This window comes from Bicyclus anynana, chromosome 12, assembly GCF_947172395.1.
Source record: "Bicyclus anynana chromosome 12, ilBicAnyn1.1, whole genome shotgun sequence".
Classification (NCBI taxonomy): Eukaryota; Metazoa; Arthropoda; class Insecta; order Lepidoptera; family Nymphalidae; genus Bicyclus; species Bicyclus anynana.
This window is the reverse complement of record NC_069094.1, coordinates 7,378,809-7,394,787: the sequence shown is the minus strand read 5'-3', so window position 1 is coordinate 7,394,787 and position 15,979 is coordinate 7,378,809. Positions and strand designations below refer to the sequence as shown.

Here is a 15,979-nt window from a genome sequence, read left to right as displayed (position 1 = left end):
AATAACCTCGTTATTGATACAAGTTCGGAAGAGGGTAGTTTACCAAAAATTGTTACTAACCAGATGTTTTTTTAACTGATCTCGGACTATAAGGTTAATAAGTCTTTATTTTAGTTCATAATTATTTATCAGCCCATTTTAATGGTCTAGTACAAGGCCATTTATATTTAGGACGCTATTCTGTAACGATGTTTTGTATGACTCGAAAGTGCGAGTTTCTAATTCCCCTCTGTTTAATACGATACTATAGAAAGAGAAAGCTAGAGATGAATTCGAGCTTACTAATAGAAGACATTGATACAGAATAGTCCTTCTGATCTTACTGTTATAGAAAAAAAGACATGGAGTTTAGTCTCAATACATGGCTTATGGTGATAATGTTTGTTATATAACGACCATTATCAGTTGTTAATAATAATCACCGGGACCAACGGCTTAAAGTGCTCAAGGTAAAGGGGAACCGCAGCCCTAACTCCGAATTGAGAAACCTTACTGTGAATTTGAGTGAAAAACTCATAGCCGAACCCAGGACTTTGTGATTTGAAGTACGCTAACCATTCAGTGGTGTGCATAAGGTTGTCGATCAGGGTATGTATTAATAAGCAAACTTAACCAAACAGAGAAAATCTGCATTAATAAAAACATCTCTTAAGGTGCTGTACTTTAAGTATGAAGTGCTCGCCACTGGAATTATTTAACCAACGAGACAGTTTAGCATTAGTTATATTCAAGGTTATATTTTTTCAATATGAATATTAAATATTATTGAATATATTCTTATATTCCTAACAGCCGGAAGCGTTAAGAAATGGAGTGACAGCCGACGCCACACCAAGCCCCAGTAGTTCGATATCAGAAAGTCTCGATATGTTTCCCGATTCTCCAATACACAGGTGATGATAACAGTTCAATTACATACTAGGTGCCTACATGTTCTGCTACTTTTCTTTATAGAAAATTTTATAATATTTTTTAAAAATTAGACTGAAATGCTTTTGATAATGAATCAATACTGTTGAGTATAAAAGGAGATGGTCCAAAATTGTATGGAGCCCAGGATCAGTCTTTGTACCCTAGCGGAAATAAAAGAAGATATTTTTTTAAAATTATTTTTGAATATACAAATCTACGAATTTACATTAATTCTATCGAAATATAATCTCTATTTATTTTTTTTCATTATCTCCTAAGAAATGCAACATTATTAAGGGTAATAATGGCGGATAGATGACGTTGTCAATGCAGTAATCGATTTGACGTTTGCTGTCAATTGTCATGTCATACTTGTTCTATGGGCGCCATCTTGATATAACTCATAAACTTGGTTTTTTATTTCATTTATTTCTTTTTATTTCGTTAGAATTATTCACTTTAATAAATTTTAATAAAATCCTTGTATTTTTAAATTTTAATGATACGGGGTTCCAGATTGGACCTGAAATGGACCATCTCCTTTATTATTGTGGCATTCCGCCAATTATCTTAAAGGAACGTGGTGAGCGATACTAATCCGACTTTAATTCACCATACAAGAAATGCAATTGTGGATTCTGCCAAATGTCGTAGTGCACCTAATATTTACGACCACGCATACAATTTATGACGTGAATCCACTTTACAACAAAAACCACGTTCGATATAAAGCAGCGTTGACCGCACTAATAAAAATGAGTTATAGTAACACTGTTACTTTACGATAAAAGGTTTTAAATCATTCACGACCATTAGATGATGAGTTATGCGGATGCTGAATCTCGTCATTCCTCCAATATTCAACGTTTTTATTGCCGAATATCTGTCAAAATTACGGACGTAATTGACATTTATATCGGTTATTTTTTGTGTTGAATGTTGTCGTTCAAATGGAGGGCCTTAACAACTCTTATCAAATAATTTCTGTAGTAAAATGTCTCTTTTCTGACCGTTTTACCCGTTATGATGATCGCTTCATTTGGCATTCATGTTAGCGGGCCGCGATGGAGGCATTAGATTTGCATGCTTCCCATTCTGCTTTATATATAGGATTATTCTTAGACACATCTAGGTCCTAGCTGAGTTTTATTTCTGCTAAGGATTTTCATTATTTGCTACTTAAGTATCGATAAATCAATGGCCATGACACGATTGTTTATCTGATTGTTTTATCTTTGCTGATACTCATGGTCATACTTTTATGTCGATATTTGAGTTATAAATTCTTTTTTGACGCTTGTTCGCTTTTTCGTAGCAGCATTTTACAGTTATCACCGGACTTCCGTCAGAGGACCTCATCGAACGCTTCGTCATGCGGCCGTCTGTCACCGATCCAGTCTCTAATGCCCTCTCAACCGGACTGGGCCTCAGACTACCCTCCTGCTGGGGATTACACTCCGAGCAATGATTATTCTCAAACAGAATACCCCAATACTCAAGACGACGTCCTAGCCGGAACACTCGCAGACTCGATGAAGCTACACGGAGCAGACCCATACCTCAATACGTAAGATTTTATTAGTTTATGCTCAGCACAGTTTTCAATTATTTTTAATAGATGCCTAGATAGATAGAGATTTGAATAAATTTTATTAAAGTAAAAGCCTCGTCTTAGAAAGCTTGGCTTCGTTTAGATGCGAGTAGAGTTTTATAATTAAGAGATCACGTAACTTTGTTGTAACATAGTTGTAGTCTTCAATAGAGTTTTGCTCCACTGGCAGGTACGTTCCAACGACATCGTCGTCAACCTCGTCTGGGAGTTTCCGTTATGCGTACGGTGCGTGTCCCCGACATCCGCACGGTGGGTGCAACTGCTCGTCACTGTTCCCCGCGCACCCTGCGCACCCGGCGCACCCGGCGCACCCGGCTCACCCAGCGCACCCACATCAACACGCACTCAATCATTTCGTACGACCGCCACCGCCTGCCGACCCTGCTGATATTATGCAAACAGGCAAGTTGCTTTTCGTAGACTATGTATCTTTTACGTATCCATGAAAGGTACATTGGACCACTACATGGGCGATTTTCAATGCAATTGCAACAAACAATTGGTATTAATTTTATATCACAGAACAACACTCTACAAGGAACATATCCTAAAATGCTTCTGTCAGTGTGAGATGACCGTCTAACCCTACTTACTTACCTTCTTTTCTTAATTAAATTAAAACAGCATAGCGGCGGAAATAACGAGAAGTTAAATCATAGGCGAGCTCCATGAGCTACGCTGCCGTATTCACTGTTCAAACACAAAGTGACCACTATCATTAATCTGTACCTTCCAAAAACTAATGTTGGTTTTTTTGGAAGGTACAGATTCATAACAGCGATCATTTTTTGAATCTTTAATTTTTTTTTAGTTAGCCCTTGACTACAATGTCACCTGATGCGATTAAATCCCCACATATTTTAGGAACTGTAGCCATATACTATAACAAAATTCTCGCTTAGTTAGAGAGAAAAGAATGTGGTAAAAAGAATTTGATACAACTATCGTTTTTTCTGTGCAGAAAACACCCAAATGCAAATGGTGGCGACGTCAGACCCTGGACTGTTAAACGGTGGCTTAATGTTGCAAACGGGGGCCATGGTGCCCACGACGGTGATGGGCCAGATCATGGGCGCCCTAAACACGGGACTCGCAGAGGACTTGAATTTGAATATAGAGACATTGGAGCACAGTTTCGATTGTAATGTCGATGACGTAAGTTACAGTTTTATTACTTCAAGGTCCTTTTATTAATTTACATCTACGTAAGACTATTTGGATTGAATTATATTTCGTTATTTAAAATCGCATTTAGTACTTATGATGTTTTAAATTGTTAAAATGTTTCACTTATTTCATCAAAAGTTTATTTAATATATAGTATTTGTTTGTATGTGCAATAATTATGTTCTTTTTCTTATGTTTATTGCAAATTGGAGATGACAAAAAATCGCGTGATTTTTTTTTAACTTTTTTTTTATTTTGAGTCGAATACAAAAAGTTTATTTCTAGGTGTATTATCTGTAGGTAATAAACCACGAACTCAGCATGGGCGGCGCATTGGACTTCAACTTTCAACAACAGAACACGTCAATGGCAGCCGAGGCCGAGAGTCAGTTCGTCGCGCCAGCACCACCTGTCCCCACTACACTCTCGGGCGGTGGGGCCCCTCCCTACTCCGTAGCCCCCTCTTGGGTCCACTGAAACCGTACTATCCCATTTACTTGTACTTGCGCGTTGAAATAACCGCTGTTTTTTTTAATGTAAATATTTACGCGGACAGATTATGTTCAAGTTTGTTACTTTGCATGCAGACTTTTTTTTTATTATTTTGTTAATATTAGAATTTTATTTAGTGTTAGTTAAGGCGGTGCGTTACCTGTTGTTAAAGCGTCAATTGTGTTAGTGTAGGCGATAGTTATAAGCTAGGTGGAAGCTTGTGATATGAGTAGTTTATTTGCGGTTCAGAGGACCGAGAGGGGGCTTGGCGGGCCCCGCTATGAAGTTTAGAAAAGGTAATTATTTTTTTGTTAGTATTTTTTCTAGATTAGTTTTGGCGACGTCAAAGTAATTTTACCCGCATATTAGTTTGCGTCTCCAACTAAACATTAATGAAACTTAGCTTAGATATTATAAAAGTTAAAATATTACCCAAATCTATTTTGCGGTTTTTGTGTAATGCCAAATAACTTATAGACACAAAATTGAAAAGATTGAATGTACTTTATTTGTTCATACAAGCAAATATTTTTATATTAGGCAGTCATAGAAGTCCCCTAGTGGCGAACTCTTAAGGTTTTTAGGAAAAATGAAAAAGTAATGTTCTGAAAAACATATCTATATTAACAACTTACTCAATAAATTTTAGAATCAAATTAATGAAACAAAAAGCTCTTAACAGGATTTTAAAAGCGAGTGAAAATAAGTTTGGTTTATTTTTGTCTTAAAATGTATTAAAACAAACTATTACTTCAATATTGTTTTCTCTACTTCGGAAAAGGACGATTTAATTCAGTTATACGTCTATTTTTCAAAATGTCGAAAACTGCGCATTACCTACATTTAATTATGTGATAAAATATCCCTATAAATAAAACCTTATACAATATAATTAAATTAGATAAGTACCTAATTTATATAGAGAGCCGTGATAGCCAGTGGATATGACCTCTGCCTCCGGTTCCGGAGGGTGTGGGTTCGAATCCGGAACGGGGCATGCACCTCCAACTTTTCAGTTGTGTGCATTTTACGAAATAAAATGAATGAAAACATCCTGAGTAAACCTGCACACGAGACAATTTTTTTAATACTCTGCGTGTGTAAAGTCTGCCAATCCGCATTGGGCCAGCTTGGTGGACTATTGGCCTAACCCCTCTCATTCTGAGAGGAGACTCGAGCTTAGCAGTGAGCCGAATATGGGTTGATAACGACTTAATTATCATTATATGCTTTATAGTTGTATCCATTAGTATCTTAAAAAAATCGTATTAAAAACGAGTAGTTCGTGAAATAATTTTTAAGAACTACTTACCTATACGTTTTTGAAGAAACTAGGAAAACGTTAACGGACAATACAAATGCAATAAATCCTTGTAATATCAGCGTTAATCCCCCAAAAGTTCCCCGGTCGACTGTCCAATAACTCAGAGCCGGTATCAACTATAACTTTGTTTCGTGAAAACAACCGACGGTAATCTGACCCCATTTTCGAGTATTTAAGACCCAGATAGAAATATTTGAAACTTGAAACTTGAAATTCATATTTTCCAATATTTCAATTTCATTTTGTGAAATATAAAATATCTCAATATTTTATAGAAATATAAGATAGGTATTAAGTTTTAGACTTTACGATTAAAGTTAAAATTTTATGATATTTAAAAGGAGGAGCTCCTGTATTATCAACAAGTCATCATCATCATATCAGCCGATGGACGTCCACTGCAGGACATAGGTCTTTTGTAGGGACTTCCAAACATCACCATACTGAGCCATCCAGCGAATCCCTGCGACTTGCTTGATCAACAAGTGTACCTACTAATTAAATAGGGGATTTAGTGCTTATATTTCAGAGGAGGTCTTATAATAGGAATTTTTAGTAAGTAATTTAATTTAAATATCTATAAGAGGTAAAGTTTCTAGTATTGTACCGGGTAAATGAAAATGGAAATTCTTTTACCAGTCGAAATCCAGGTTATTTGTGAATCTTATAGGCTATATTATATCCCCGTATTCTCACGGAAACGGGAACTACGCGGGTGAAACCGCTAGGCGTCCGCGAGTAACCTACAAGGTAATACAAGTCATTAATGAGCTACATAAAACACATCGAGGCTCAATACTAGAGGCCAAGCTCTTGTATTTTTCGCTTTAGTTAGACAATTGGGTAAAAGTAAAAAAATCCTCGTGGAAAATATACAAAAATTTACGGTCACAAAACTTGTCTCCCATTCCATTTTACGTCCGTCGTATTACAGAAAATCCGTTCAAGCGTGCGTCGGCCCACGTGAAGTTAGTGTTCCGTAGGTGACCTACACAGTACTTAGGTGGGTTGTTTGGCGTTTTAATAAAAAAAATGTTTAAAATGAATTCTTGTTTTTTAAGTTTTTGTACGGGATAAAAGATAGATTAAAGTATAATATGCACTATCGTAAACACTATAAGTTATCGTACTCAGAGGAGGCACGTGACAAAAATAACCAGTTTAATGCTCCTGAGAAGCCTATTCAACGACACCCTATAGAATGCCATATCGATGATAGATTTTTGAATATATTTGTTATTATTATTAATCCTTTCTCAAGATTTTATTTTATACTTATACTACAGCCTTTCTTGATGAGAACTGTTTCACAACAAACAAATTAAAAATAAGGTTTTAAATCACTAGTCATTTCACACCTAATAATAATTATAATTAACTTGTACTTAAATTAATAAAAATTAATAAGCTTAGAACAATTAGATATGATAAATATATTTTATATAACATTTTATAAACAAACCTTACATAATTTAAAATAAACAAGTTAAAAAATGACATGCTTTTTCTATCTTCATTGCTAATTTCTTTGTTGATAAACAGTATTATCAAGAAAGGCTGTACTATAGGATACATGCTTAAATGTTAAAACCAACCTTTGGTACCTTTTTCGTTTTTAAAAAATCGCGAACACACGTATTTGACTGTGGAACCCTAAGAAAATGCCATTTTTTGTTCCATCTCTTTGTATGTGGATTATGACACGCGATCTCCTTTATTTATGAGAGAATGTGTATGAAAAAAAAAAGAGATTGACGGGTCGCGAACGTTAGCTCCCGCCGCGGAGACTCGAATGATATTCATTTGTAAAGCGTATACGCTTTACCAAGGTGCTTGCAAAAATATACTTTAACTTTGACACGATAAATTAATATTAGTTTGTGTGGTGCGAAGAACAAATCTATTCAAAATTAAAAAAAAATCAAAACTCATTTATTTCAATTAGGCTTAGTTTAAAAAACACTTTTGATATGTCAAGTTATGTCATAATTTAATTTAATGTAATGGTGGTAATAATAGTCGAAAACTTAAAATTAAAGTTACGAGGGACCCAAAGTCCTAAAAAAGCCTCCTTTTTTTGTTTACTACCATTTTACTACCAAACTTATCTACAACTAAGCACACAGTCGTATAATGCAGTTTAACACCAAGCTTTTTTATCATTTATTTATAGAATAAAAACACTATAATAAGACTGTTAATTATTTCACCCGCGTGGTTCCCATTTCCGTAGGAATATGGGGATAAGATATAGCCTATAGCACTCAAGGTTAATGTAACTTCCCTCAAGGACATTGTAAATTATACACTGAACATTAATATTAATTAATATTTTTCATTAATAAATATTAGAAATACTTTTCCGGTGATCGAAACGTCAAAGATTTTTGGTTTGATTAGTTTATTCTCAGATATGGATTATTATCATATATGATAAAATTAATAAAGATTTCCTGTATAAAATGAAGCATAATTCAATCCCAAAATCTGGTTTTTGGCAATTAGCTTCAGCTGGTTAAACCAGTTATAGTGAATGACTCTTCTCAAATATCATAATGAATATTACTTAAACGAGTTATTCATATATGCTTTCGAGACTCTTGTCGCATCATCCTGGTAATTAATATAAATATAGGTACAGCTCATATTATTATACTAGGCCTAAACTAGGCTGCATGCATAAAAGTTGAAATACTATGGTGGATCTAAGGTCTATAATTCTCCATAGGATAAAGGAATATGCATGCAACTATGCAAAATGAACTTGAGATAATTAAATGAAATTGAAAGAGTTCAATAACAAACTTGCAATTTCTACCAATGTTTCGCAATAAAATTAAATTACCTTTATGAGTTACTTCAAGTATGCGTCATTATTAACAAAATTTCGGTAACATCTAATTTATTTGAGTTTAATATTGCATAACATTATTGATTTCCTACCTAAGAGTAGAATAATTAAACAATGCATCCGCAAACTTCCATGAAAGCCATTTGTCATTTGTTCACTGGAATGAATAATAATTATAATTAGATCTCGATGAACGTGGCTGGTAGGTGCACCCGTGAATCAATTTCACCACTGAATGCTCCTATTTGCTCACTAATGAGGGAGAGCATAGTAATTAATCATATCATTTCAGCGTAAACGGTGCCCGTCGCGCGGTGTCGAGCGATCGCCTTCAAATAATGGAATATCACGAAAAAATCCAGAATACGACGGTAGATTAAACCCGGCTTCGGTAATGACTTGTTTTTTAGGGTTGAAAAAGAATACGTCTTTAGCAGGTTTTTTGTTAATTTTTTAATACTTTCAAAGCTAGAAGTTAATGGGGGATAAGCTGGCAGGGGCGTTCGGCAGCAATTAAACAGACCAGCTAATGGATTGTTTTCTCACTTTTCAGAAAATCTTAACTAATTCAATGGAAAATATAAGAAAGAAAATACACTTTATTGCACAACACAAAGAACATACAATTCAAGATACAAATTTTTTTTACAAAAAATGCACAATAGGCAACCTTATCCTAAATAAACGACCTAATGAAGAAACTAATAATAAAAAATATAAAGATAGGGAAATAAAATCCACAAAAAACATAAGAATAGAAAGAAAAAAGTTAAATATGTATAAAATTCTGAGAGTAAAAATGTAGTGTTTAAACAACTTTAAATTCATTTAATTAATAAAAATTGCAATAGGATATAAATAGGACATGATCTGAGCTTTTACTATTCATTATTCGACGGATCCTCATAAGAAAATTGCACAGGAAATTGTTTTATCGATGTTTGTTACTAATAATGACGGCGCAACAGCTGACAGGATCTCTTTGGAATTTCGCTCAAAGATCGATTATAGTATTTACAAGCACATAGACTACTTTGTATCCATATTCCTACTTATGTATTTAGGATGTACGCGCATGAAACCGCAAAAATTCCGTATAAAAATAAATCCAAAGTTTTTACTTTACAGACTATAGGAGTATGTATACTTCAAGATACCGAAGGGCGAAAGGAAAAATCAAGTATGACATTGGTCAACATTGTCCTTTTTTATATTAACAAGCTGATTTTCATAAAGCGTCGTTTAAATTTCTGAACTCATCCGGTATTCTGGTCGGCTAGCGGCTTAATTAGGTAGGGCTCCACCTTTACACACGATTTCACGGCACTTGTTAAAAGTTTTCAATTGCGTTACGAGGGGGGCCTTAACACTGAATTTATTCATTATTCTAGGAAACCCCCCAAAACCCCCTACTTAATAAAACGCTCCTTTGCTCTTTTTATTTCCTCATCCCTTAGTGTCCCCTTGTACTTAAGTATTTTAAATATTTGCCGCATGACCTCAGAAATGAATGATGAATTATACATTTATTTTATAATTTTTTTATCTTTGTATTTTTAGGCAATAAAACAGTGATGATGAGTGATAGAAACTTAATCTAAATCCATTTATTTGTTTATTTCATCAATAGCAACCTAAAAAATTAAGAAAATTCTCTGGTATGCAGGTTTCCTCACGATGTTTTTCTTCACCGCTTGAGATACGTGACATTTAACTTCTTAAAATGCACATAACTGAAAAGTTAAAGGTGCATGCCCCGGACAGGATTTGAACCCACGCCCTCCGAATCGAAGCCAGAGGTCATATCCACTGGGCTAATCTATGTGTTTAGAAGGAACACTTAGACATTTCATTAACAAAGAGCTATACGTTATTTTAAAAAAGTTGGAAAATATGAATGGAATTGTACATAAATTAAGTTCCAAAAAAATGTAGCTAAAAATAAGTACGAACATGCTAATTATTGCTAACTCAGGTACAGAGTAGAGTCATCTTGCATTACGAACAAAAACCTTAGATTGAAGATGTCTCATCTAAACTAATATTATAAAGAGGTAAAGTTTGTGGGTAATTTCTGGATATACTGAACTGATTTTGAAAATTCTTTTACCCCTAAAAGGCCACGTTATTTGTGATTGTCATATGCTATATTTAATGCCTGTATTCTCACGGCAAAGTGAACTACGCGGGCGAAACCACGGGGTAGTCGGCTAGTTTTTTATATAAAAGTTTCCGCTTGTCTTCGATCTCACCACAGTATGTATAAATGTGGTCTAAGATGGACGCTTAGAAAATGACTACATATTCACTTTTCATTTGAAGATACCCAAGATATAAGAATCAGGAAATCCGGACCTAGGAAGGGCATTCCAGACCTTAGCCGCATGAGTATAATAAACAATTTCAGCAGTCCTAAGATTATTGTTATTAATATTGTTTTATTAGGTACGATCTTCGTTCGTTGTCAGCGAATATGAACCCCCTCGCGTAACACAATACCGGCTAATGGCCCAGCTTTGTATCGCTGCCGTAAATCAGAATGTCGTAGCTAATATGTTTTATTTTTATGAATGAGGTAGGAAGGAATGTATCGATTTCCTTCGATACAATACTTTGGCAAATTCTATGACACAGCGATGGTTTCAGTGGCGTAGCCTGCCTTGGAGGGGTCGTATATCAAAATTTTGATACAGGTCCTCTCTTACAAACGAAACAAAAATGCGTGCTTAAAATAAATATGACAGTGACTTAACCTATGTAGGATATTTATTATTTTTTTTATTTCTTTACAAGTTAGCCCTTGATTACAATCTCACCTGATGGTAAGTGATGATGCAGTCTAAGATGGAAGCGGGCTAACTTGTTAGGAATGTTCTACACGACATCGTACCGGAACGCTAAATCGCTTGGCGGTACATCTTTGCCGGTAGGGTGGTAACAAGCCACGGTCGAAGCCTCCCACCAGTCAAAAATATTCTACTTTTGGGTGCACGCACCCGGGAAAAAAGATATTTTTTTTACTATTGTCATTAATTTCTGAAGTGAAAACTCATAGTATTTTATGTTTTTTCCAGATAGCAACTAAGATTACATTTTACTTATTTTTGCTTTAACACGTAAGGGGCCATTGTAGGCTGGGGGTCCCGTATCATTGATACGGATGATGGTAGCTACGCCTCTGGTTGCTTTATAACCAATATATTTTGAATTCGAATTTCAAGATCCCAGTTGGTGTCTGCTAAGGAATTTAAATTTTCTACCACAGAACAGCATTGGCAATGGCCATCCATATATGGTTGACATTCAGTCGACTCGCACATAATGTTTAATTTTAACGCCAAGAATAGCTAAGTTGTAGAATGCCCTTCCGGCGATAGCGAGTATGTACGAGTATATTTGTCTAGATATCTACATTCTAGTCAAAAGTAAACTACTTTTGACAAGAATGTAGATATCTAGTCAAAAGTGGATACTTCTTGGTAATTTTTGATCATTAAACATATTTTTATTTGTATTTGTATGTTATACTGTAGTATAAAAAAATAAAATTGGTGGTTAGCTTCATCTGTGACTAGTTTACTCTGTCGGTAAAGATATGCCGGACCTATGTTTAGAATGCCCTTCCGGTGTCAGTTGTTCCTACCACCTACAATTAGAAGAATAAGAATCTAACGGATGTGATATGACCTCTGCCTCCAATTCCGGAGGGTGTGGGTTCGAATCCGGTCCGGGGCATGCACCTTCAACTTTTCAGTTGTGCATTTTAAGAAATTAAATATCACGTGTCTCAGACGGTGAAGGAAAACATCGTGAGAAAACTTGCATGCCAGAGAATTTCCTAATTCTCTGCGTGTGTGAAATCTGCATTGACAGTGGTGGACTATTAGCTTAACCCCTCTCATTCTGAGAGGAGACTTGAGCTCAGCAGTGAGCCGTTTAAGGGTTGATAACGACGAAGTCACGGGTATCCGCTAGTCTTTCATAAAAAGAAATATTTACAGTTTGAGTAAGTAATAGGCAAACTAACATTAGTTACATAGAATCTTAATTTCGTATATGACAACTAACATACGTCAAAGTTAGTGAATAGCCAGTTCATTAATGATACAATTTACATTCTGATTTTAAAAGTTACGACTTCCGTTTCGCATTCTGTCCAAGTCTGCGGGATGAAATCCGCATATCGAGCAAGTTCGCTCTTTATTGTTTGACAGCTTAGTCCCGACTTTGATCGGTTATTTAAATGAAGGCAACACAGTTATGGCTGTCAATATCGCAGCTTTATATGCGCGCGGCGTTTTCCTTAGCCTTTTCATAAATTGGATCGGCATTAAATAAGACTCGCCTGATCGAGTTTACTTTGAGTTGATCGATGCATATTGTATCGACGTAATCTAATTTTGAGTGGATTTTGTATTTAATAAATAGTAACAATAAATAATATGAAATTAAAAAATATTAAAAAGTTTCTTAGTTAGTTAGTTACGTAACAAGATTATATTTTTATTGGTTAAATAATGTTACATTGCCGATTGAACCTTCTTTTTTTAGTTAAGTAAAACACTATTATAGCTTAATTTTCCAATCAAACAAAAAATAAAAAGTTAAATTTACCAAAAATAGATACCCGTTGTTACATATAAACTAGTTAATATGATTTAAACTCTCGTCTTTAGTATTTTTTTCTTTAATCAGGTCTCTTTCTCCGCGTCATGTTCCTCATTACTGAGGGTCGTGACCCCTATCACACATTCACGACTTTTTCCCGCACGATGTCACGCCATGCGTCTCGGGTTTTCGCGACTTGTAGAGCTTCGTGTACTTTTGTATCGAGAGTGGTGCGGATTTGATCTGACTAAAGCATCGGGCTCGTCCCCGAGGTCTCTACCCTTCCACTTTGCCAGTGATAACAAATTTCTCTAAGTTATCTCCTTCTCTCCTGGCAATGTGACTGAACTATTCGAGGATCCTCTGAAGACAGGTGGTGGAAAGTCTTTTCGAGATGTTGAGATGTTGAGTTGAGTTTGTTAATTTACCAATCAAAGAAATAAGTATAAAACACTGTTAATTTACCAATCAAAGAAATAAGTATAAAAAGTTAAGCTTACATACCTTTATTAGTAAGTAATAACGTGGCATTCTATTAGTAAAAAAAAATTCAAAATAGGTTTGGAATTTTCTTAATTCTCTGCGTCTCTGAAGTCTGCCAATCCGCTTTGGGCCAGCGTGGTGGACTGGCCTAATACCTCTCATTCTGAGACTCGAGCTCAACAGTGAACCGAATATGGGTTGACAATGATGAGTATTTTAAATATCTAGTTACATATTATATTACTGCGATTAAAATTGTCGGCTATAATAATTTTGTCTTAGTAACGGCTCAGTAAATTGTGTTCTGCGTAGAAATAACCGAAACCACGAAGGGTTCGCTGTAATCTAGTAAACGCAGCTTTAGAATTCTCTCGGTGCGTCGTCAGCGAAATTGGATTACACGCGGTGCTGGCGCTCTACTGCTTGCGATTTTATGATTTTGTAATACGCCAAATGTTCTGATTATGATATACAATGTCAATTTTGAGGGTTCCGAAATTACAACAGTAGAAACGTGTAGAAATATTGGAATTAAATTAACTAGAAAATTAAGAGTAGTAATTTTGTAACAACTTTTATTATAACGATCACCTATAAACTTTGTTAATTCTGAAAACTTCAGTATTACAAATTAAGCATTATTATTTTGGAAGTTAAGAAGTATTTGTGATAGATTTACTAATATGTAGGTATATATCTACTCGTATTTGCCATGATACTGACGTTTACCAACCAAAAAGGATTTTCATGCAACACGGAGCCAAGAAACTTTATCAAAATTCTTTATCAAATAGGACATACATAAAAAAAACATACATACAACCAAACGTGGAACCTCCTCCTTTTTGGAAGTCGGTTAAAAAGCAATCAAATTCGTTTATTTCAAGTAGATTTTTCACAAATCCCGCGGGAACCATTTATTTTTCCGGGATGACAAGTAGCCTATGTGCTAATCTAGAGTCTACCAAATCGCTTCAGTAGCCGCAGCGTAAAAGAGGAACAAACATATTTACACACTTACACACTTTCACACTTACACATTTACACACAAACTTTCGCCTTTATAATATTAGTGTGATCAAAGGGCTATACAAAACGTTCACTGTTTTCAACTGACCACTTCTAACCAGACTTACGACTACTTACGACTTTCACTATTTTACTCATTGCTAAAGTTTACTTATATTTAATTTGGATAATTATATGTAAAAGAAACACTGTTTCGCGAGTTTATTACATAGAGGAGGATTGTAAATGGAATGTGACTTAGAACAATACTCAACTTTTTTCGACAGTTCAAAGTTTTGTAAAGCTTCCTGCTTACAATGAATTTGCCAACAGATGTCCCGTGTAATGTAATTATTTGTAATAGTCCATATGTTTCACTTCCACTGGTATCTCATAGTGTAAGGTTAGAGTGTTCGAAGATCAGATAGATAGTCTGGGTCATAAACTTGCCTCTATAATAAGTCCAGCAAAAATTGCCAATATATACGCTCTTTCAAATACCAGATTCAGATTTGGAAAGCTCTTTCAGATTTAAATCTACTACTACTTACTCGTATGTGGGTAACATAGGTTCTAAAATGAATTAGCACATTCTCGGTAAGCGCATATCACCATAGGCTACATCATTGATTATCAACAGGCATAATTTGATGTTGGATGAAGAATGTACTGTACATACCTACTGTAATGTACTCGGCAACGGAACTAACGCATATTACTTTACACTGATAATCTTAAGACCTTATGACGTAAAGGTAATTTGTAGATAATCTTAATATTGCATGGAGTTATCTAATGGTGACGTTTGATAATCTATATAAAATTACGGATTTACGTCAAAGCCGTTTAAAACGTAGAACAGACATCGATATATTGAGAAAACTAGGTATTTTACTTACTTATAAGCCTGTAGTTTTCTACTCAAAATGCTCTCAATTTAAATGATCGTTCGCTTTAGTTTGTCATTGAAGAAATTATGAAACGAGTGACCTGTATATTGACCGATATATTTAGAAATGAATACTCGTGGCTATGCGATTTACTAGGAGTCAAACAGCTAGGAATTAGTAAAACATAAGAAAACTTGAAAAAAGAGAGCCGTGGTAGCCCTGTGGATATGACCTCTGCCTTCGATCCCGGAGGGTGTGGGTTCGAAGCCGATCCGGGGCATGTCCAACTTTTCAGTTTTTTTAAGAAATTAAGTGTCACGTGTCTCAAACGGTAACCCCTCTCATTCTGAGAAGAGACTCGAGCTCAGCAGTGAGCCGAATATGGTTGATAACAAAGAAAACCTGAAAAGAGATTGGAAATTAAAATGAAAATGTAACAACCTGTACCTACCTACCTTGTAAAGGCACACACCTTGATAACAATTCCTATACAATGACCTTATTATAATGAATTAGTCATCTCTATACGTTCTACACGTATTTTTTATTAACTTCTTAATTGTTACTTAAGGTTAAGTGGTGACGTCATCGAGTATTATACTTTAAGGGTGACATAGACTAAAATAGCGGGC

The 15,979-nt window shown here is 35.1% G+C and overlaps 1 protein-coding gene across 2 annotated transcripts in view; it reads left to right on the top strand.

The window, feature by feature from the left end:
* The window catches only part of LOC112042844 (forkhead box protein O), a 128,080-nt gene that overhangs the window by 96,031 nt on the left and 16,070 nt on the right, over window positions 1-15,979 (top strand). Inside the window, exons 4-8 of one of the 2 annotated variants that reach the window (XM_024078016.2) lie at window positions 793-893; window positions 2,231-2,479; window positions 2,694-2,926; window positions 3,486-3,679; window positions 3,992-4,479. In XM_024078016.2, coding sequence (XP_023933784.1) covers window positions 793-893; window positions 2,231-2,479; window positions 2,694-2,926; window positions 3,486-3,679; window positions 3,992-4,168 — 954 coding nt within the window. In that variant the 3' untranslated portion in view covers window positions 4,169-4,479. Of the gene's footprint in view, window positions 1-792; window positions 894-2,230; window positions 2,480-2,693; window positions 2,927-3,485; window positions 3,680-3,976; window positions 4,480-15,979 lie in introns of those variants that run through there. The other variant, XM_052884516.1, reaches the window with a different exon arrangement.